At 36.2% G+C, this 24,634-nt stretch overlaps 1 protein-coding gene across 1 annotated transcript in view; it reads left to right on the top strand.

The window, feature by feature from the left end:
* Positions 1–24,634, top strand: part of Alg1 (ALG1, chitobiosyldiphosphodolichol beta-mannosyltransferase) — a 238,764-nt gene that overhangs the window by 202,890 nt on the left and 11,240 nt on the right. The window contains exon 14 of the mRNA XM_090387354.1: positions 13,195–13,270. Within this exon, the coding sequence (XP_090243480.1) occupies positions 13,195–13,270 (76 nt within the window). The remainder of the gene's footprint in view (positions 1–13,194; positions 13,271–24,634) is intronic.

Raw genomic sequence — 24,634 nt, forward strand, 5'->3', positions numbered from 1 at the left:
GGGTGGTAATCAATGGGTGCTGCTCTTCTTGGACTAATGTTATTAGTGGGGTCCCACAGGGTTCGGTGTTAGGTCCACTGTTGTTTTGTATATTTATCAATGATATTGATGAAGGTATATCGGGCTTAATGTCGAAGTTTGCAAATGATACAATGGTTGGCAGGGTTGTTAATGACAGTAATGGCAGTGTGCTACTGCAACAGGATCTAGATAATTTGGGCAGATGGGCTAAGAAGTGGCAACTGAAGTTTAACCTTGACAAATGCAAAGTACTGCATATGGGTAGAAGTAACCCCAGAGAAACGTACCAACTGTGTGGTACTACACTTTAGCATTAGCATTAGCATTAGTAGAGGCATTTGATGCAAGAAAGCAAGCTTATGCAGCATCAGCCAAAAAAAAAAAAAAAAAAAAAAAAACCACTTCCACTTCACCCCTCTGTTCGTTCAAAATACCTGTCCAGCTGAGCCTTAAACTTATTTAGGCTATCAACCTCCACCACAAGGGATGGGAGTCTGTTCCACCAATCAACCACCCGCTGGCTAAAGGCAAATTTCCGCACATCTATCCTACATCCGTCTTTCCTCAATTTGAATTTATGCCCTCTCAGGTGATTTTTCTGAGCTAGAGGAAGAATCCCATCAACATTGAGCATGCTTAAACCATTCAAGGCTTTATACACCTCTATCAGATCACCTCGCTGGTGCCTAGTCTCCAGACACTGTAATTTGCAAAACTTAAGCCTTTCTTCGTAAGAGCACCCCTTTGTTCCATTCACTAATCTTGTTGCCCTTCTCTGTACTCGTTCCAGCAGCTCTACATCCTTCTTGAAATGAGGCCTCCAGACCTGTATACAGTACTCTAGGTGTGGCCTGACCATTTCCTTATACAATGGAATAATCACCTCCTTATCCCTGCTGGAAAAATTCCTGTATATCATTGACAATACTCCATGAGCTACTCTTGCAGCCCGTCTGCACTGATCAGAGAACTTCATATCTGCCTGCACAACCACCCCCAAGTCCCTTTCATTCTCTACCACTGTCAGTGTAGTACCACAGAGTTGATACGTTGCTCTGGGGTTGCTGTTTCCCATGTGTAGTACTTTACATTTGTCAATGCTAAACTTCATTTGCCACCTCTCAGCCCATCTGCTCAACCTTTCCAGATCCTGTTGCAGCAGCATAGTGTCAGTAGTGTCCTTGACAACCCTGCCAACCTTTGTATCATCTGCAAACTTGGACATTAAGCTTGATATACCATCATCAATAACATTTATAAATACAGAAAACAATAATGGACCCAACACTGAGCCCTGAGGGACTCCACTAATAACATTAGTCCACGATGAGCAGTGTCCATTGATTACCACTCTCTGTCTTCTCCCCCTCAACCACCCCTTTATCCATAGCAGCAATTTGCCTCCAATGTCACACTGCTCCAATTTGTGTAGTAGTCTTCCATGTGCAACAGTATCAAAAGCCTTTCTAAGATCCAAGTATATAATATCAAAGTTATTCCCTACATCCAGTTCTTTTGTGACTGCATCATAGTATCCAATCAAATTGGTCAGGCAAGACTTCCCCTTAACAAAACCATGCTGTGTCTGAGCTATAACTGAAGTCTTGTCTAAATGATCCTGCAGTGCTTCTTTAACCAGTGCCTCCATTAATTTTCCTGGAACAGAAGTTAAGCTCACAGGTCTATAATTACTTGTGTCAGCCTTTGATCCCCCTTTGTGAATTGGGGTCACATTTGCACATTTCCAATCTGTGGGTACCTCCCCTGAGTCCAAGGAAGCTCTCATAATTATGGCTAAGGGTTTGCTTACTTCCTTTGCTGTCTCCTTTAATATAACTGGATAGATCCCATCCACCCCGGGTGCCTTTCTTGTGTTTATCTTCAACAGTTTCTCCTCCACTTTACTCCCAGTTATTTCAAGATTCTGTAGCTTACTGCTAGAGTTGAATACACCTCTGGCATTCCCCTTGCTGAATAACTCATGTGTGAATGTCGATGCAAAATATTCATTTAGTTTGTTAGCTACCTGAGCAGGATCATCAACAGTTGATCCATCAATATCAAGTGGACCAATCTAATTCATCCCCTTCCTTCTAGAGTTTACATAAGTAAAGAACTCTTTGCTGTTTTTCTTTGCATCCCTTGCCAAAGATTTCTCGTAATCTGCTTTCGCCTGCCTAACCTCCTTTGTAACTTGGTTGCATATCAACTTGTATCTATCATAGGCTTCTGTGTCATCTGTTAATTTGTAAGTATCCCATGCATTTTTCTTCTCTGCCATATGCCTCATTAGTTCATCTGACATCCATTTTGGCCTAAACCTTGAACAATATTTCTTAGTTGGTAAAGCCTAGTAGCTTCCAAGATAACTTCTTTGAATGCTTCCCATTTTGAATTTGCTGTTGGTAACATCATCAGTTGGTCCCACTGTATAGAATTTAAATACTGTCTCAGTCCATCGTAGTCGCCTTTACGGAAGCAATAACCCTTCCCTTTACCCCTAATGGTAGTTACCTCTTTGAGTAAATCCCACTTCAGCACACTGTGATCACTGCCACCTAGTGGTTCATTTATCTGCAGATTCTTAATGCATGAAGAATCACTGCTGATAATCAAATCAAGAGTATTACTCCCTCTAGTTGCCTCCCGAACATGCTGATGTAGAAAACAATCATCCAATAAATCCACAAAAGCCCTGCTAGTGTGTGAGTAACCAGCCCCCAAATTCCAGTCAATATCTGGGAAATTAAAATCTTCCATTATAAGACTCTCTGATTTACTGGCCCATTCTATTTCCCTGTACAGTTCCTTATTATACTCATCAGAGTCATTAGGCCTATAGCACACTCCTACTCTCAATTTTGATCTCCCAATGCTTATGTCACACCAAACTGACTCAACACTGCACTGTCCAGCGATGTCGACTGGCTTCACTTCCTTGGTTTTTATGTGTTTCTTAACTAATAGCATAACCCCTCCCCTCTTCCTATCCTGTCTATCCTTTCTGTAGACGTTGTACTCCCCAAATTGCAGTTCTGCATCCCTTATATCTGTGTGACACCATGTCTCTGATATCCCAACAATATCTGCCTTCGATGTTTTGAGCAATACCTCAAATTCATCAAATTTATTTACTAAACTCCTAGCATTGGTGTACACGCAAGTATACCTGCACCTGTTTCTATTCTTAGCTACCCTAACACAACCCCTGTGTTTACTTGTACCGCAATGGCTCCCAGCAGTCTCTGAAATACCATGCATCTTGTTTTTCAGGCTTCTGCTCATTCTAATAGAAGCAGTGCAAGAATCTCTTTCACCTCTGCCAATGGCTACTGTCAATCCATTGGTCCTTGTCTCCCCCCAAGCTAGCAGTTTTCCGACCCACCTAACACTGCCTCGATAGCATCAGCAAATATTCTTGCACCCTTTCTATTTAAGTGTATCCCATCCCTGTAGAAGCAATCTCTCCTGTTAACAAGTACAGTCCAGGCTGAAAAAAATTCTACCCCTTGAGCCTTGCACAATCTTTCCAGGGCCGAATTGATCGACAAGGCTCTCAAACTTAAGGTGGTAGAAAATGAAAAAGACCTGTGAGTAATTGTGCAGGCAGATATGAAGTTTTCTGAGCAATGCAGACAGGCTGCCAGGGCAGGTCATGGGGTTTTGTCAATGATATATAGGAATTTTGCTAGCAAGGAAAAGGAAGTGATTATCCCTCTGTATAAGGCAATGGTCAGGCCACGCCTTGAGTACTGCGTACAGGTCTGGAGGCCTCATTTTAGGAAGGATGTAAATTTACTTGAGCGTGTACAGAGAAGAGCAACAAGATTGGTGAGGGGAATGAAGGGATCCTCTTACAAAGTGAGGCTTAAGTTCTGCAAATTGCAGTGGCTGGAGACTAGGCATATGCACGGTGATCTGATTGAGGTATATATAAGGCCTTGAATGGGTTGAGCATGCTGAATTCTGATGGGATCCTTCCACTTGTTCAGATTACGAACCTAAGGGGGCATAAATTCAAATTAAGAAAATACAAATGTAGAATAGATGTGCGGAAATTTGCCTTTAGCCAGCAGGTGGTTAATTGCTGGAACAAACTTCCATCTATCGTTGTGGAAGTTGATGGATTAAATAAATTTAAGGAGGAACTGGACAAACATTTAGAGGGATTGGTTTTGTAAATTTTTTTTTTTTTTTTTTTTTTCGGCTGATACTGCATAAGCTCATACACTTATTTTCATGCATCACATGCCACTACTACTACTGCAAAAGGTGCTTCCGTAGACAGGTGGGCAGGAGCAGCAGTGCATAGCACACGCTTCTTGATTAGACCGTGGTTCGAGCCCTTGACCACCAAATACGGAGGATGCGGAAAGTTCAGGAAATGACCACCGCATATCCCCGGAGCAATATGGCCTTAATTGCTGATGCTCCTAAAAAAAAACCAAATAACAAATAAATAACTACTGCAAAAGGCAGAGTATCCAGATCTTGAAAAGGTGCTCTTGGAATGGCTAATAATGATGCATGCAAAAACTGTAGATGGAAATCTTTTAAAAACTAAGGCTGAAACATTTGCATTTGCACATTGCACAAAGGTTGGAGATTTCAAGTCTTCCAATGGTATTGTTCCAAAAATGTAAGACTCTTTGGGGCTCTGAATTTCAAAAAATGTGTGCAGCAAAAGTGCAGCCATCGATATTAAAGCTATGAAGGAATGGAAGGAGAAACATTTAAACAATGTTCTTTCGGCATATGACCAGAAGAACATCATCAATGCTGATGAAACTGGCAGTGTTTTTTTTTTTTATATATATATATATATAAGTTACTACCTGATAAAATGCTTACATTTAAAGGTGAGAATTGTTAGTGCTGGGAAAAAAGTCAAAACAACAGATTACCATTCCCCTAGTGGCAAACATGTCTTGACATAGGAAAACTCTTAATCGCTGGAAAAGCCCAGAAGCTCCAATGCTTTAAAGGTTTGAAGACATTGCCAATTATGCATCAAGAATCATAAATCTAAGGAGAACGAATCTGACTTAGATTGCAAGGTGGGTGAGAAGAATAGAAAAATTTTTCTGTTTGTGTAAAACTGCACCCCTCATTTCCAAGTGAACGGCCTACGTGCAATCACTGTTGAGTACCTGCCATTTAATACAGTATCAGTTCTTCAGCCACTTGATCAAAGTGTAATTAAATGCTTTAAGAAAAACTATCAAAGAATGGTATTAAACAAGATTTTTATGCCTCAAAAGAAAACAGTGCAAAATAACATGCTACAGGCAATGTATTTGTGTTTCTACACAGGATGAAGTTGACAAAAAAGTATTGCCAACTGCTTCAAACAATTTGAAGCAGGATTTTGTTGCCTTATATGATGCAACAAATAAAGTTTCACATGCTTCTTCCTCCGTTAATCATGAAGAACAGTCCAATAATAATTAAATTTTTCTGGTTGTGCATCGATTCCTAAACTTAGAGGAAAACTTGCTGAAGACTATGCCGAAGATTGATATCGATGGTTCAACTGTTGATGATCCTGCTTAGGTAGCTAACAAACTAAGGGAGACACAGGTAATTACAGACCTTTTAGTTTAACTTCTGTTCCAGGGAAATTAATGGAGGCACTGGTTAAAGAAGCATTGCAGGATCATCTAGACAAGACTTCAGTTATAGCTCAGTTAAGGGGAAGTCTTGTCTGACTAATTTGATTGGATACTATGATGTAGTCACAAAGGAACTGGATGCAAAGAATAACTTTGATGTCATATATTTGGATCTTAGAAAAGCCTTTGATACTGTTGCACATGGAAGACTGCTGCACAAATTGGAGCAGTGTGGCATTGGAGGCAAATTGCTGCTATGAATAAAGGGATGGTTGAGTGGGAGAAGACAGAAAGTAGTAATCAATGGACACTGCTCATCGTGGACTAATGTTATTAGTGAAGTCCCCCTGGGTTCATTGTTGTTTTCTGTATTCATTAATGATATTGATGATGGTATATCAGGCTTAATGTCCAAGTTTGCAGACGATACAAAGATTGACAGGGTTGTTAATGACACTAATGACTGTACGCTGTTGCAACAGGATCTAGAAAAATTGAGTAGATGGGCTGAGAGGTGGCAACTGAAGTTCAACATTGACAAATGTAAAGTATTGCATATGGGAAGCAGTAACCCCAGAGTAACGTATCAACTATGTGGTTCTGCACTGACAGAGGTAGAGAGTGAAAAGGACCCTGGGGATAATTGTGCAGGCAGATATGAAGTTTTCTGAGCAGTGCAGACGGTCTGCAACAGTAGCTCATGGTGTCTTGTCAATGATATACAGGAATTTTTCTAGCAGGGATAAGGAGGTGATTATTCCCTTGTATAAGAGAATAATCACCTCAAGGTATGGTCAGACCACACCTTGAGTACTGTATACAGGTCTGGAAGCATCAGTTTAAGAAGGATGTAGAGCTGCTGGAACGAGTACAGAGAAGGGCAACAAGATTAGTGAATGGAACAAGGGTTGCTCTTACAAAGAAAGGCCTAATTTTGGCAAATTACAATGTCTGGAGACTAGGCACCTGCGAGGCGACCTGATTGAGATGTATAAAGCCTTGAATGGTTTGAGCATGCTCAATGCTGATGGAATTCCTCCTCTTGCTCAGAATAATCGCCCGAGAGAGCATAAATTCAAATTGAATAAAGACAGTTGTAAGATAGATGTGTGGAAGTTTGACTTTAGCCAGCGGGTGGTTAATTGCTGGAAGAAACTTCCATCTGTCGTTGTAGAAGTGGATAGCTTAAACAGATTCAAAGCAGAACTAGACAAACAATTTGGACCAGGTGGATGAGTGAAATGAGAAGGGGGGGTGTGTTTTTTTTTTTGGCTTTTGCTATATAAGCTTGCTTTTTTGCATCATGTGCCCTTGCTAATGCTAATGCGAGAAAAATTCAATTAAAATCATACACCTTCATTGCATATTTTTAGTTTATGTTATAATGTTAAAAATACTATATATACTATATATTATGATTTTAAAGTAGATAAAAATAAACATGAACTATCTGGTTTTCTAATTTTTTTGTAATTATATGTACTTTATAGTTTATGTAGAATTAAATTTTCTCTAGATATAAACGAATATTTGTAATTTTATTTTATATTTTTGTTTTGTTATATTCATTGTATTATTTAAATTATTTTAGTAAATAAATATGTGCAAATCGTAGACCGTTACAATAGTAATTTTTATAAATTCATAAAGATTTCAGTGGCATAGCAAGGGAGAGAATTTCCCCTGGGTGCCGAGCTTCAGGGGCGCTACGAAGACATGTTGCCCCTGAGCGTCGACGACCCTAGCTACGTTACTGAAAGATTGACTACCTGCATATAATGGGGGCGTACTCATAACACTTTTGCGCCAGGCATAGGATTGTCTAGTTCTGGCTCTGATATAGAAGTGGGTAGTTTGAATAAATTTCAGTAAGAATTAGATAAATTATTAAAGAGGATGGACTGGTGATGTCGAGGAGTTTTATTTATTTATTTATTTTTTTTTTTGGCTGATACTGTATAAGCTTCCTTCCCTGCATCATTTTCCACTACTAATGGCAATACTAATTTAGCTATGGTAGGACATGTATTGCATCCTTATTTTATAACACATATGAAAAACCCACTAAGTCTTGTGATAGGCATTGATTTCACAAATAGTAACTTAATTTCACAATGAGTTTCCCTATACAGCACTACTAATAAGTAACACTTCTCTAAAAAGAGAAGTTATAATGTAACATATTAGTAATGTGGAGCCCTTTCCTATCCACTAGATGGACATTAAAAAGAGAAATACAGTTTACACAGGGTAACTCACATGAAGTCTTGTGAAAGGCAATGATTTCTCGGTGCCTTTCACAAGACTGCATCTTTTTAATACTTGTGCTATATAATAAAGGTGTAAGTCCAATCGTAGCTAAGTTATATTATTTATGAATAATATAACTTCAGAGCATTTCCTGACTAATTTTGGAAATCTATTATTTCCACCTTTTTGGCATCTCTCATCTGACAAGTTAAACCATCATTGGGTTGTCAGACATTATACTGATGAGGTGCTTAGCTTCCTGCCAGTGAGCACCAAAACAGTTGTCTTGGAGGGGGGGAGGGGAAAAGTGACACCATATTACTAATTAGTAACATTATATTTCTCTATTTAATAGCAATGTTACATAGAGAAATGCCTTTTACAAGAAAAATTCAAGACCCTTTATTTTAGTACAAAAACCCTTTTTTTTATTTTTTTTATTTTATTTTATTTACTGAAAAAATCATTTAAACTAGGATCTTGATTACATAATCTTTGTATATTTCTTTTGCATTTATTCATTGTAAAAGTCCTTTGGTTTTCATAAACTCAACTTTGTTGTTTTTCTTTAAAGAAAGGCAAATTAATGTAATGTACTCTTTATCCTTCGGTGTTGATTTTTTTTATCTATTAATTGTCTCAAACAGGGTATGTTATTCTGCAGCTGCTTTCCCCCCCGATTTGATCATGAGTATATTCACTTTTCATTTATTGGTCTTTTGCTTGCACATGGTAAATTATATTTAAATTTGAATTAGGATTACAGTATTTCATCATTAATAGCCCACATTAACAACCAGAAGGTTCTTGTTAATTCAGTCACCTTAGGGGTGTCAAGCTAATACCACTGGAGTAAGAATTATTTTACCAAATTCACATAATAGTATGCTAGCTTATATATTATTTTTATTTATTTCTTTATCTTTTTCAGTTATGCAAAACCAATTCATTTTGATTTGGCACAAAACTTGTTCTCAGTGCAGCCTTGTTTAGTGGTGAACTGATTCTCTGATTATAATTATATTTAAGTTAACACCTTTTGCTACTGACTTGACCTATGACCTTTATGAACCGAATTCAAAAATTGTTAGTTTGAATCAGCCTGGATTGGGAAGGGCAAAGACATTTTTGGGCTTTCTTCTCACTATGACTGAATTAGTCACTGGTGAAGGTTGCTTAACAAAAATAACCAGTTCTTATTCCGTCAAATTGGAAGAAAACGTTTATTAAAGTCAGGTGGTTTTTCATCCAAGTGGATTAAAAACTCCATGATGCACATGTGTATCAAAGTTTAATATTTAATAATGTTTCCAAAAATTCAGTCAGCAGGTTGCTTTTCCTCTCTTTCTCTGAATGAGTGCATTCTGTATGTGGAAACTAGCAACTTTCAACTGCTTGAAGTAAATGTGATTTGCCAAGTCAAACATTAGCCAGTTCCAAAATTTACCAAATTTACTTCTTAAACTACATAGCTTCTGCCATATTAAAAAACTTGTTTGTAACACTTCATTGAATTAGATAAATACACATAATCAACTTGATGGCACAGTATTGACAGAACTGCACTGACTTTCATTTAAACTCTGATAATAATTGAAAAATGCATATTACACACTGTGAAATTATGACCAGCTACTCGACTCCAAATAAAAGTTATAATTAGATTAAATTAAATTAATAACATTTAACTCCATGTTAAAGCAACAATTCATTTATTCATGCTGTAAAGTTGAGAAGCCCAGCATTCAGAACATTAGCATGATAAACATATTTACAGATGTTTCTGAGGGATTATTTTATGGGATTATTTTATGAGGTCAGTTTTAAAAGAGGCAAGTAAAAAGAAAACATTGATGTAATTTTGACTATGCATGCAAAAATAAATTTAATTGCATGAAGTTACACTGTACTGGACTATTGAATTTTTATAAATAATTTCATGAAAATTCACTGTATAAAATCCCTTTACACTAAATTTAATGCCAAAATTGTAAGATGAAAATAAAGTATCAGAAATACTTGTACTTGTCAAAACACTAAATATGACTCCTTGACAGCAAGATTAATTTCTAATCTGCAGCTGCTAAATCCTGAGGTGAATGAATGTAAAATTTTAAAACTAATTGAACATACTTATCAGGGTGGGGGAAAGAATTATTCAAATTTAAACAGGATTCAAACATATCAAGAAAATATTCTCCTTATTAAAAAAAATAATAATAATTAATATACACCGTTGTGTTACATTTCAGGCATATTAGCAAATAATAATAATTCATGATTTATAACAAAAAAAAAAGAGCAAAAAGCAACAACGTTTATGTGAAAATTGAGCACTTTTGTTTCTGGCATTTGTCACATTGCCCATTCATTCTTCTAACCAGCACATAGCTACAAACATAATATACAATGCTTCAGCTACAATATCACATAGGCTATGCAGTATATTCGTAGCCTATGTGATATGTATGAAAAAATAATACTTGCCTGATTTCTATTCGTCCAATTTTAGTGAAATTTGGGAATGTTTGACAGATTGTTATAAAAGAGCAAAATATAAAATTTCATGAAAATTGATCACTGCGAGTAGAGTTATTACATTATTATTATTAGCCATACGATGCAAGGAAGCCAGAGGCTTATGCTGCACCAGCCAAAAGAAATTCTCAAGTTACCCTGAGAGAGAGAGAGAGAAGGATGATGATATCCAGCTCAGACGCTTCTTGATTAGCCCGGGGTTCGAGCCCGTCACCACCAAATACAGAGGATGCGGAAAGGTCAGGGAATGACCACCGCATATTCCCGGAGCAATATGGCCTTAGTTGCTAATGCTCCTAAAAAAAACCAAATAACAAACAAATCCAGCTCAGAACCCTGGGTTTGCCAAGCTCATACTCACCAGATGTGAGCCCCTGGGGTGATGCAAATCATTACAGGACAAAGAAAGGATAACTGTTGGATTCCTGTTGGTCTAATTTTAATGAAATTTGGGAAGCCTCAACAAATCTTTTCAAAAGATCCAAATAATAAATTTCATGGAAATCACTGAGAGTCAAGTTATTACATGAAGATGGAAAAAATAAAATAATAACTGTTGGATTTTTATTAGTCCAATTTTAAGGAAATCTGGAATGGCTTGACAAATCTTAAAAGGCCTAAATATAAAATTTTGCGAAAATTGGTCCATGGAATCAAGTTGTTGACACAATGGACAGTATAAGGAAATGCACAATAGGTGCATTTCCTTATTTAAAAAAATAATAATTAATAAATAAATAACTCCCTTTATAGCAAATACAAAAAAAATTGACAGACTAATTGAAACTAAATAACAAAATTTAAGAAACAGAACCGGTAAGAGAAGAATACCACTACTAAAATTATTTATAAATTTGGGATCAAATTATTTTTTACGAAATTGACAAAAATTAGTGTAACAATGATTTGTTACACAGTAATTTTTGTAATTCGTTCCATTTTGGACTAGGCTTCTGAAGTTGCAACTGTGTGATCTGATGAGTTCTGAGGTATGCCCTTCTTTATGGTTGGCAGTTTGTTGTTCTTGGATTTGTCTCTATTGTGATCCCTTGATCCTCAAGGCTTTTGGGTGTTGTTCCTCTGAATATCCTATTTTGCAAGGATACTTGTTTCAGGAGATGTGATTTCCCTCTGTAACTTCCTTGCTGAGATGGAAACTAGTTTTCTGTGTGGGTTAATTTTGTTTTTTTTTAATATCTCGGGATATTCGGTTTCCTTTTGTCTCTGTCAGAGGCAGTTATATACATAGAGTTCATATTCTTGAAATTATATTTTAAAATTCAGTATTATTGAGTACAGTTCCCCTTTATGTCATTAAATTTATGTCTATATTGATATTTAAAAATTGTAGTAATGCTCTTATCTTCTTTTTACTTGCCTTTTCAGAATAAACTTGATAACTAGATCCAAAGTGGTTCAGAAACATCATCTGTAAACAAGTAATATCTTACTATACTGAATGTTCTCTTCTAAAGTTACCTCAACATTACAATCAGTTAACAAATTGTTGCTCTCATAAAAGTGGAGTTAAGTGTTATTAATTTGATTTCAATCTCATTTTAACTGTTCCCACATCATGCCTTTCATTCAAAAAATCTGTACCATAATGTGTTTTCTTCTTTCCCTCTTCACATGGGCATGAGGTGCCCAGCTCAAACACACTACTGCTTCAACAAGATGGGAAATCCTGATGTGTCTTGCATGGGGCCAGTTGACAATAGGCTTGCTTTCAAGGATTGGCCATCCTGAAGCCACGTCTCCCTGTCCTTATGGTTCCAGAGACAGGATTAGGGCTGAGGTTATAGATTCTTGGGCAGCCCTGGTGTCCACTTCCAAGTGTGTTATTGCTTTCTGAGTAATGTGTTTCTTTCAGCTCTGTGGTAAGTGAGAGAACCTGCACACTGAAACATAAAAAAATTCATGACTCCTAATAATCTAAATCCTTCTAGGACCCTAACATAGTCCTTTATTAGAACATTTTGATAAAGAATCAGATACTACCATTATAGCAAAGAGATCCAGAATGGAAGTCTTATCAGATCCTCTACTTAAATTCCTGATAACACATTATACTATCAGACAAAGGTCAGCTGCCTTTATTTAGTAGTAAGGTTTGGTAGGTATCTGTTTTCAAACAGCTGCACTATGGAGGTAAGAATGAAAAGCTTCTCCAAAATGCCTCTATTTGGGGAAATTAGACATAGTAACATCCTGTAAGACACTAAACCCATTTCAAATATAATGTTCAAGAAGAAAATTATATTTGAAAGCAGAATCAGAAGAACATTCAAATTAATACTTAACTCAATAAAAAGGATGCAGAATATGTTAAAGAAACTGAGCTGCACATCCGGGAAAATGAAAAATTCTTCTGCACTTTTTCCATGCTTAAACATAATCTCCCTTTTTTGATGTTCCAGATTTTTCTATCCGATTTTATCAGAAATGTTTTCTTATTTTAGTGAGAGTTTTATTGATGATGTACTAAACTAATTTGAAATTAAAGGAATGCCGAATCTGTGTTATAAAAAACTTATTTTGCCATATCGATACAAGTTATTTATTCAAATGGTACAAACAAACGTAACTATTCTAGTTATGTTACACAGAATGGAAATGTTTGTACACATACACAAAACAAGAATGAAAACTCCTATAAAATCCTACTAATATTTCAGCAATCCATACATAAATTTTATTTTGATAACAGATATTGACAATAAAATTTAGTTTTGAATATTGTGTTATAAAAACTTATTTTCCTATTTTATAGTTTAAATGAATTGGTAAAAAATAAAGAAAATGGACTTGTATTTCAAACTAGTGAAGACCTATGTAAACAAATACAGGTAAGAATTCTTATACCTTGTAAACTTGACCTCAATAGCAGTTAGGAGCACTACTCATTAAAAACATCTGAATTTGTCATATGTGGATTCACCAAAACATTCCCAGTGTAATATTAGGCCATTGTTTAGGGTGGCACATGACATGTTGACACATTTGTATCATCATCTTTTAAAACTGGACTGTTAGTTGAATTTCTTTAAAGTTGGTAGTAGTTGCAGTAGTTCCTGGAACATTTGCTAGAGAGCAGCAATAAATCATGGTGCTTTACATGCTCGTGAATGCAGAGAAGCCAAATTATGCCTCACAATCTCCGGCAGAAGACTACAGGTGGGTTTTTTTTTTTCCTTTTTCTTTTTAAACTCATCCTGAAAGGTCCATTTGTTCCATGAGTTTGAAGAAGAATGCTGTGTTAAGGAATGGAAATTACCTTTGGTAATCAGAGTTATTTCCAGAATATGTTGAAGCTCTTTGAGTCTAGAAAAGTCAACAAGAAAAGCAGCACATGAACTTGGAATATCTCAGCATTCTGTTCAACGAATGCTTCAATTGGATTTGAAAATATTTCCATACAAGATTACAGTTTTGCATAAACTTTCCAAAAATGATAAGCAGAGAATACTTCAATTAACTGCATGTGCAGAGGGAAGAACTGCAGTGTTTCGTAACACCTGATTTTCAAATAAAGTTTATTTTAATTTGAATGGATGTGTTAATAAGCAGAAAGTACAGTTTTTTTGACAACAGAACTTCTCCACGAGCTTTATAAGAAAAAAAGCCATAAAGGAAAGGTGATTATGTGAATAGGCTTGTTAGGTCTAGTTTCTTAGGATACATTTAAGTGTATCAACATTTTAAATACCACTCTGTGTAATTCTTTTTTTGGTTGGTAATGGTGCTAGACTGTACATGAAATTCCAGAACACATTTCATTTGTTTAATGGAGCCCTGATGATGATGATTTTACCATCTACTAACATATGTCATTGGCTTGGGGAAGTGGATGTTCCTAAACTACTATCAGATACATGTACAGTGGCTGGAAAAATCATCTTGTGAAAACCATCTTAATGAGAGGTAATGTAAGTATTACACTGCATTTCAGGCATGTTCGATTATCTGACATTTATAATTTACTAAGTAGCAGTGGCTCCACAATATGAGATCAGTGTACTAAGTAGCAAAGTAAGTTTGCTACTTAGTACGCTGACCTCATATTGTGGAGCCACCTTCACCTCGAGTTTCCTTGGTGTTGCACTACTCTAAATAAAATGCATTGCTCCAGTGGAGAAGTAATTTGCTGTTTTATTTGAAGTGTTTGCCACTGCCGAAACTTGAGTTTAAACTCTGTCTGGGCAGTGTAAAACGCTTTAAATAAAACAGAAATATACTTCTCTGCTAGAGAAGTGCATTTTATGTAGAGTAGTGCAATACCAAGGAAACCCCCTGATGAAAGTACCACCATAATATGCGATTGATGCACTAAGTAGCAAGCTTAGTTTGCTCAATGCTACATAAGAAAAACGGCTTTGGCCACCACTTACAATAATGTTTTTTTAGCACTCATTGCACCAGATATATAAGAGAATGTAATATACATATAATTTTTTTCCCTGAAGCAGGTGAAGTGCTATATACACTGAAAAACTTGGTGATGGCACCAAGTTTTTCAGTGCATACAAAACCTGTTTTGGAATATCCATGGATGTTTTCTGCCAAGTTGTGGATGCTTTATGTCTGCTGTGGTAGCTGCAAGACAGACTGTTAAACATGATGCACAGCTGATATGGGATGTGGTGTGTGTGCGGTTTTTTTTTTTTTTTTTCCTGCTGATGCTGTATAAGCTTGCCTTCTTGCATCATTTACCACTACTAATATTAACTTATTTAGAGAGACGGTTTAATGGCAGTCATAAGTGTATGCTTTTTTCTACATCCCAAATTTGGAAAAAGCCTGCAAACCATCATGATGATTACTGCTTTTGTATGGTGGATATATCAGTTTGAAAAGTCTGCAGATCAAAAAGCTATAGTGTATTCCAACATCAAATCCTCTATCGTTCTAGTACCACAATGAAGACTTGCCAGAGTTTTTTTTTACTCTTTAATTTCCAGATGGATTGGGAGTTGGCAGGTCTTCAGAACTGGATGATGAACGTGGTGCAAGAGTAATTAGGATTACACCTCAGAAGCTTGTTCAAGTAATGTCACATTTTCCTAATCACCAAAATTATAAAAAAATGGGATTCAGAATATCAATCAATCTCTGTTGCACTTTCACCTGGATTTTCACCTTGAAGATGAGCAACTATTGCTCATCTTCAAGGTTAGTGAAGATTCCACCATGACATATAGTCAGTGGAGAAAAGGTACCAAGGAACATGGGATGAAGCTTGGATGAGAAAGTGTATCTGGTTCTTGGTTTGGGATAATGACACCAACCACAAAAGATAGACATTCAAAGGTACATTTTTAAAGAAATTTGATTAACCCAAGGAGAGTTGTTACTTTTTAATTTGTGATTTTTTTATCTTGCTTACTTATAACAAGATTAATACTTTGTTCTGTACAGAAGCTAAACATTGTTAATAAATCTGCTATAGTATTATTGTATCTTTCCTTTTCTTTCATTTCTGGGTAAACCATTGATCTATATAAAAACTGATGTCATATTTGGTTATCCAGGTAAATGTAATTTTTTTACATAGTATTATGTAAATAATACTATGTAAAACATAGTATTGGTCCTTGAGGTTGTCACAGACATTCTCTCAGATATGCCAGACAAGCTGTACTTGCTACCTGGGAGTCTAAAACGCTGATGGAACTAATATTCGAGTGACACTCAAGTCAAGTGGACCCAATTGCGGCGAAGTCCAGATGGTCCGTGTTAGCCAAATCCTCTGCTTGGACCTTCACAATGATGGGACTATTAGTAATCCTGGGTATAACCTCCATGCACAAGCACACGGTGGGTGACCACCCAGGTGTGCTTAACCAACTTAAGCAGGGGTCGAGGTGTGGCGCCCACACCACATGGAGCAATGCCACCCGTCTTTGTTACCAGGCAGTACTAAGTGGTAGAAGACTCTCATCAACCAGTGCAATACCACCACTTTGCTTATTGGAGGCTTGAAGTGGTGGAACCCATTTTTAGTCTCCAAAGCTAAGTTCTGGTCAACCCTGTCCCATCTCTTCCATCATGCAGTATGATTGATGACTTTTGAGGTTATGATGAACATCGTGGCGAGATCCAATATGTACTTTTTCCCCATGTACTTTTTCTGACCGAATCTCAGTTATCTGTTGATTCAAATATTGCTCATCTCAATTGCCCAAATTATTCGCTGTATGATTCCTTTTGCCTCAAAAGTGGTACTTGTGCATATGTCCGTTCCGATATTCCCTGTCAGGGACTTGGTAATTTGGAATCACCTCTTTTCGATCTTCTCTGGCTTAAAATCTCTTTACCTCATTGTGTCAAATTCATCTGTTGTCTCTACCGTTCTCCTAACTCCACTAATCGCTTGAAGCTCTTTGACTTCCTCTCTTTACAATTTGACTTTCTCCAGTCCAACTTTCCTAAGAGTGAGGTAATTTTCCTTGGTGATTTTGATGTTCACAACTCCAGCTGACTTCCGTTTTCTAGTCACACCGACACAGCTAGTCGAGATGCCGAGGCTTTTGCAATTACTAATGACCTTGTACAGATTATTCATTTACCTACAAGAATACCAGACAATCCTAACCATACAGCCAACATGCTTGATCTTTTTCTCACAAACAACTCTTCTAAGTACACAGTCAAAGTGAGTGGCATTTTAGGCACCTCAGATCACAACTTGGTGATTCTCTCTTCTCCAATGGAGCCTTTATCTCATGGCTATTCCCAACCTCGTATTGTTTGGCATTACAAGAATCCAAAATGGGATGACCTGTGAGATTTCTTTTCTTCTTTTCTTTGGTCGGATTACTGTTTCAAAACTTCTGATGTCAACGTTTGCTCAGATCATGTCAGTGAAATTATTCTTGGAGGAATGGAATCCTTTATCCCACACTCCACTTTAAAATCTCGTCCTTTATCTAAACCTTAGTTTTCCAATAAATGTGTTAAGGCTGTTCAAGAGAAGAACATTGCATATCATAATTGGCTTGTTTCTAATTCTTGAGTTTCATTTTCTGCCTACGCCAAAGCTTGTAACAATTGTAAAGCAGTTATTAATCAGTCCAAACTAGAGTTTGAACAGGCTAAGAGTAGAAAACTTGCTTCTTGCCCTAATGGTTGCCGAGCATTCTGTTCTCTTGCTAAAGCTATTGGCCGCAACTTTTGCCCATCTCTGCTCTCACCTCTGTCCAAACCAGATGGTTCTGTTGTCACTTCGGCCAAGGATAAAGCTGACCTGCTAGCATCCCATTTTTCTTCCAACTCATGTATTAATGATCTTGGTAAAACGCCTCCCACCATTCCTAACACGTTCCATTCAATGCCTCCTTTGGTCCGTCAAAAGCATGTCAGAAGGATTTTGACGAATCTTGATACTAAGAAAGCTCCGGGTCCTGATGGTATTTCTCCACTTGTTCTCAAAACCTGTGCTTCTGAACTTACTCCTGTTTTTTGCTGCCTTTTTTCGCTTTCTTATTCCAAAGGTGTTTTTCCTTATGCTTGGAAATTTGCTCATATCCAGCCAGTTCCTAAAAAGGGTGACAAATCAATCCCATACAGTTATCGTTGCATTGCAATTATTTCTACTCTTTCTAAAATAATGGAGAAAACAATTAACCGCCAACTCTTAAAACCATCTAGAAATCTTCTGTCTGATCAACGATCGCCAGTATGGATTCCATCAGTATCGATCCACTGGTGATATTCTGGGAGTCTAGAAAAATTTACCGCCGCATCAGTTTATCGCATTTTACCGTCTAGAAGCAATGATATGTGTTTGGTCAAATCATAAAAAGTTATTTTTTATTTAAGTTTCTGCCTTAAGCTATGTTTAGCATATTTTTGGAATTCTATGAACTATGAGGGAATAGTACGGAAATTAAAAAAAACGCATGTATGGAAATATGTAATTTAATAGGTAGATTATGTATTTTAATGGTTACATGTATCACAAAAAATAGTAAAAAATCCATTATTTGAACAATATAACAATTGGTTAATTTTAAAATAAACATAATTATAACATTATGTATGTCATAGTACAGTACACTGCAAAAATTCAAAATGAATGTTTATGCAATCTTCAGAATCAGTAACGTTGGGATAATTAATTACTAAGAAACTGTAATATTTACAACACAGTATGTAAATTATTAATAAGAAATATTATGCGCTATACCTCTTAGATAATCAATAATATCACCCCGTTCATCGTATGCACTAACAAGCCTTTTAATTCATTCATCACAATCGCGATACTTCTTTTTTTTTTGTTGCCCGGGTCACTTCCACTTAAATATTGTTCAATGTGCATTTCATTAATACTTTCTTCTTTTTTAATGCAATCGATAAATTTCCAAATGTTGGGATGATAAGCGGCGCCTTGTTCCTCAAATCCTTTATGCCATTCTTCAACAGAATTATTCGTTCGTGGTAATCCTTCAAGAACAAGCTAGCATACGTTCCAACATTTCATGGGAATACTTTGATGGTCGACGAAGATGTCGTCTGATTATTTTGAGGATACAATCGATGTATCCTCAAAATAATCAACAACTTCTCGCAATTCTGGAGGAAAAACACCATTTTCACACAAATGTTCAAAAACGACCATCACAATTGGAGTCGGCACAAATGCAATTGCTGCCAAAATTCGTATATTTAAAGCAAAATTAGAATCAGTTTCATAACGTCGTTTCAATCCATTATTCTGAATGGAACGAAAAATACATTGTGAAAAGTGGAAAAAACAACCTCGTTGCGAAGCATCAGGAAAAACTCTTCTGGCCACTATCGCTGTCTCAAAATCTATAGTTATTGATTGCTGGGACATAGCCGGTTCCAATACTTTCAGCTGCTGTAGTAGAGATACATACGTTTCCTCAGACTTGTTAGGCAATAATGCATAAACTGATGGAAGGAATTAAGTAGGTACCTACCTAATTCCAATTTTGGAAAATAACAGGCAATTAAATTAAAGCACCTGCAATGGTATGTATTTCTAGGAAATGTATACCTAGCATATAACTTCCATTTTTAACTGCACTTAATTCTTAAATAACACCTATAGAAAAGCCTTATTTTCAATTTAAAATGACCAATAAATTTATATAAATTATATGTATTGCCTGGTCATAAAATATGCTAGCAATCATTTGTAGGCTATAAATTGTTTATAAACTTAAATTTTCCTAAACTTTCGGTGATAAACTTTCCTAGACCAAGTTTCCTAGACTTAAATCTAGGAAATTTTATCGCCCACTATTCACCGCCAGCAATTAATCGTCGTGTCAGTTTATCACGTAAACAATTTATAGCCTATATATATATTGCCAGGCAATACATATAATTTATATAAATTTATTTTTAACTTAAGTAGCATGTTTTAGGGGAGTGGGGGTAGGGCATGCTGATTAGAGAGGTACTTATATATTATAATCTCTTACAATCACAACATTTTCTTATTTTGAGTTTGTTTTTCATCCTTTTGAGTTTGTGAATGCATCACGTCGGTGGAATTTTTTGAAATCAGAAAAAGGAAAACTGAAATTGTTCTTTAGTGGACATTTGTTTTATGAAGACAGGCAAAATGAAAAAAATTCATTGGAAGTGTCGAAATTACTGAAAAACCAAATGTGCTGCTCGAGTTACTACGGTAGATAACAACATTGTTAAAACATGGAAGGAGCACAATCATTGTGGAGATGCAGCAGGAGTTGAGGCAGCACTACTTCTTGATACCATCTGAACTTATGCAGAAACAACAAATAATACGCCTCATAGTATTATTTCAAATGTTTCGAGAATCTGTAGCCAAGCGCAGCAGCCCCTAAGCTTCCAAGTGTAGATACAATGAAACGAACGATCCGAAATATAAGAAATCGAAATTTTGATGGCCCAGTTCTTCCAAGAATATAAATTTTATATTCTTCTGTATTCCAAGAATACAGAAGAATATAAAACATCGTGCAATGGAGAATTGTTTCTACAATTTGATTCTGGACCCGAGGACAATCGTACGTTAATTTTCAGTACGAAAAGAAATTTGCAGTTGTTAGCGCGAAGTGAACACTGGTATGCCGGTGGGACTTTCAAAACTGTTCCCTTACTTTTTTATCAGCTGTATACAATACATTGATTCAAGGAAAAAATATCACTTCCATTAGTTTATGCATTATTGCCTAACAAGTCTGAGGAAACGTATGTATCTCTACTACAGCAGCTGAAAGTATTGAAACTGGCGATGATAGCCAGAAGAGTTTTTCCTGATGCTTCGCAACGGGGTTGTTTTTTCCACTTTTCACAATGTATTTTTCGTTCCATTCAGAATAATGGATTGAAACGACGTTATGAAACTGATTCTAATTTTGCTTTAAATATGCAAATTTTGACAGCAATTGCATTTGTGCCAAAAAACATTTGTGTGAAAATGGTGTTTTTCCTCCAGAATCGCGAGAAGTTGTTGATTATTTTGAGGATACATCGATTGTATCCTCAAAATAATCAGACGACATCTTCGTCGACCATCAAAGTATTCCCATGAAATGTTGGAACGTATGCTAGCTTGTTCTTGAAGGATTACCACGAACGAATAATTCTGTTGAAGAATGGCATAAAGGATTTGAGGAACAAGGCGCCGCTTATCATCCCAACATTTGGAAATTTATCGATTGCATTAAAAAAGAAGAAAGTATTAATGAAATGCACATTGAACAATATTTAAGTGGAAGTGACCCGGGCAACAAAAAAAAAGAAGTATCGCGATTGTGATGAATGAATTAAAAGGCTTGTTAGTGCATACGATGAACGGGGTGATATTATTGATTATCTAAGAGGTATAGCGCATAATATTTCTTATTAATAATTTACATACTGTGTTGTAAATATTACAGTTTCTTAGTAATTAATTATCCCAACGTTACTGATTCTGAAGATTGCATAAACATTCATTTTGAATTTTTGCAGTGTACTGTACTATGACATACATAATGTTATAATTATGTTTATTTTAAAATTAACCAATTGTTATATTGTTCAAATAATGGATTTTTTACTATTTTTTGTGATACATGTAACCATTAAAATACATAATCTACCTATTAAATTACATATTTCCATACATGCGTTTTTTTTAATTTCCGTACTATTCCCTCATAGTTCATAGAATTCCAAAAATATGCTAATCATAGCTTAAGGCAGAAACTTAAATAAAAAATAACTTTTTATGATTTGACCAAACACATCTCATTGTTCTAGACAGTAAAATACGATAAACTGACGCGGCAGTAAATTTCTGGCGATCAATTGCTGGCAGTAAATTTTCCAAACCCCATATTCTGGCTTATGTTACCCATTTATGGACTAATTCAATGAAAACGTTCGGTGAAACACAAGCAGTTGCTCTTTACATCTCAAAGGCTTTCAATCGTGTATGGCATAAAGATCTTCTTCTAAACAAGCTTCCATCTTATGGTTTGCCAACTGTTTTTTGTAATTGGTTATTCAGTTTTCTCTCTTATCGCTCACTGAGGGTGATTCTGTCTTCTAATTTCTCCACTAATGCTAGTGTCCCCCCAAGATTCACTTCTTTCCCCCACTCTTTTACTCTTGTATATTAATGACCTTCTTCTATTGACTGGAAATCCTATCCATAGTTTTGCCAATGATAGCACGTTGCATTCCACTTTCCATTTAGAGAAACCTTGCCCTGCTCAATCAGCTTCAACTTCTCAAAAATCTGCTACCAATTCCTTAAATGCTGATCTCCAGGTAATTCTCCAGTGGTGCAAAGACAACTTAGTTGATTTCAATCCTTCTAAAACTCAGTCTTGTCTTATATCTCGCAAAAAGGATTCTTCTGCTCCTATGCTTATCTTTGGTGACACTCCAATTTCTAGGCAAAATGATATATCTCTTTTGTGGATTACCCTGACTTCTAATCTCTCTTGGCACAAGCGCATTACAAATATTGCTTCCTCTGCATCTAAAAAACTTGTTTTTCTCTTTTGCTCTTGGCGTTACTTTTCTTCCAAACAGCTGCTCACTCTGTATAAATCACAAATCTGCCCTACCATGGAATATTGTCCCACATCTGGGGTGGTGTCCCCAAAACCTCTCTCAGACTTCTTGATTCCGTTCAGAAGAGGGCAGTTAGGTTAATTAATGATTCATCTCTAACAGAGTCTCTCCACTCGCTTTCTCATAGACGTACTGTTTCTGCTGCATGCCTCTTCTGCAGATATTTCCATGGGCACTGTTCTTCTGAATTGGCTTCTATAATTCCCGCTCTCTCTTTCAAAACAGTCCGAATATGTGCCGCCACCAGCCAACATCCATTTACTGTCCAAATTCAAACTTTTCATCTTCCTCGTTTATTCATTCAGCTGCCGTTTTCTGGAACAACCTTCCTTCATACGTATTTCCTGAAAATTACAGTCTACAGAAGTTCAAGTCCAATGTCAACAAATATCTTCTTTCATCTTCTCAACCTCCAACCCAAGCACGGTACTAAGTACTATAAGTTCTAATACCTCTTGTGTTTGGGGTTTACATAAAAAAAAAAAAAAAAAAAAAAATTATCACTCCAGCTGTGAAGTGGGATCCATGTATCAGTTTTGGGGAGCACCAGTACACAGAGGATATGGGTTAGCCTATCGCTATGAAATTTGGTCACTAAATAAGTCTCAAACAATCTTGACTTTGACCAGTCTAGAAAGGATTGGAGCTGTGGTTCCAAATTTTAGTATTATTATGGGCAAAATAATGCAAAAAAACAAAATCATGTAGCATCAACCAAGAATAAAAAAATAGAATAAATAATATAGCGAATTTCACATCCTCATTTCACTACATATTTCTTTCAAATATTTAAATAATTACTTTAAACTGTAATAAATTTAAAATTTAAACTTTCACTTCCTACAACGATAGGTGGATGTAGGTTCAGTGCTAAGACAAATTGAATGCCATTTTTTAGGCAAAAAAAAACTTTCCAGCAAAATATAAATATAGTACTACTTGATTTCTGACTTTATTTTATGATTGTCCACATTTATCTCCCCCCACCCTGAGTATTCTGTATTCGAGTCACTTTTTTGACTGAAGTAATCATCTGTCATTCAGTCAGGAAGATCCTGTGCAAGCATTGAATCTGTGCAGCATGTCTTCAAGGAGGATCAATAATTATTGGTTCAGGATGCATCATGCAGATTGGGCATTCCAAAAACAACAGTTCACAGAATCTTACATTCTAACCTGCATAAAAAGCTTTACCACATTCAAATTTTTCACAACTTACATGAGGAAAGGCAACAATGTGTGGCAATCTTTGTAATCAAAATGAAAATCTAATGGACAACATTCTGTTCAGTGATGAAGTGACCTTCCACACTTGTGGCAACGTCAGTCAACATAACTGTCGCATCTGGTCAGAGGAAAAACTAACCGAAGTGTCATCGAATGGGAAAGAGACTCATTATGGCTGAAAGTGAATGTGTGGCTTGTTATGACTAAATCAGAAGTTTACGGGCCCTTTTTCTTTGCAGAGTCTACAGTTGCAGGAACCATTTACCATGACACTGTAGTCTTTCAGCAGGATGGGATACCATGCCATTATGCAAAAATTATTCAAGCCTACCTCAACAATCATTTTCCCAATCGGTGGATCAGGCATGGAGGATCTCAGCCATGGGTAGCACAGTCTCCCGATTTAACACCATTAATTTTCTTTGCCTGGGGCTTCATTAAGTCAAATGTTTACTGAAGAAGAATTAAGTGTATACCAGATCTCAGAAATCATATTATGGAGGCAATTTTAAAAATAACCCCTGAAATGCTTGTAAACGTGTTTCGCAATGCAGCTGACTGGTTTGAGATTTGTAGATACCAATGGCGCACATGTAGAATGTAATAATTAAAGTTTTAAGCTATGTACATATGTAATGATTTTTTTGGTTCATTTTCTGTATTGTGTATACAATTATACATATAATATTGCCATTAAAACATTTTTTTGAAATTCGCCTTATTTAACCTAATAGATAGTGACTTTTGGGACACCATGTATTACCCATGAGGTAAAATAGAAGTCACAGTAAAATCCATACGATGTAGTGAAATAAACAGAACACTGTACAAATATAAGTAGAAATATAAATGGTAGTAGTTACTGTTTCAAGTTAAGGGGTTTAAAAAACAAATAAATA

Source organism: Mastigoproctus giganteus, chromosome 13 (assembly GCF_048544385.1).
Source record: "Mastigoproctus giganteus isolate SK-2022 chromosome 13, ASM4854438v1, whole genome shotgun sequence".
NCBI classification, from domain to species: Eukaryota; Metazoa; Arthropoda; class Arachnida; order Uropygi; family Thelyphonidae; genus Mastigoproctus; species Mastigoproctus giganteus.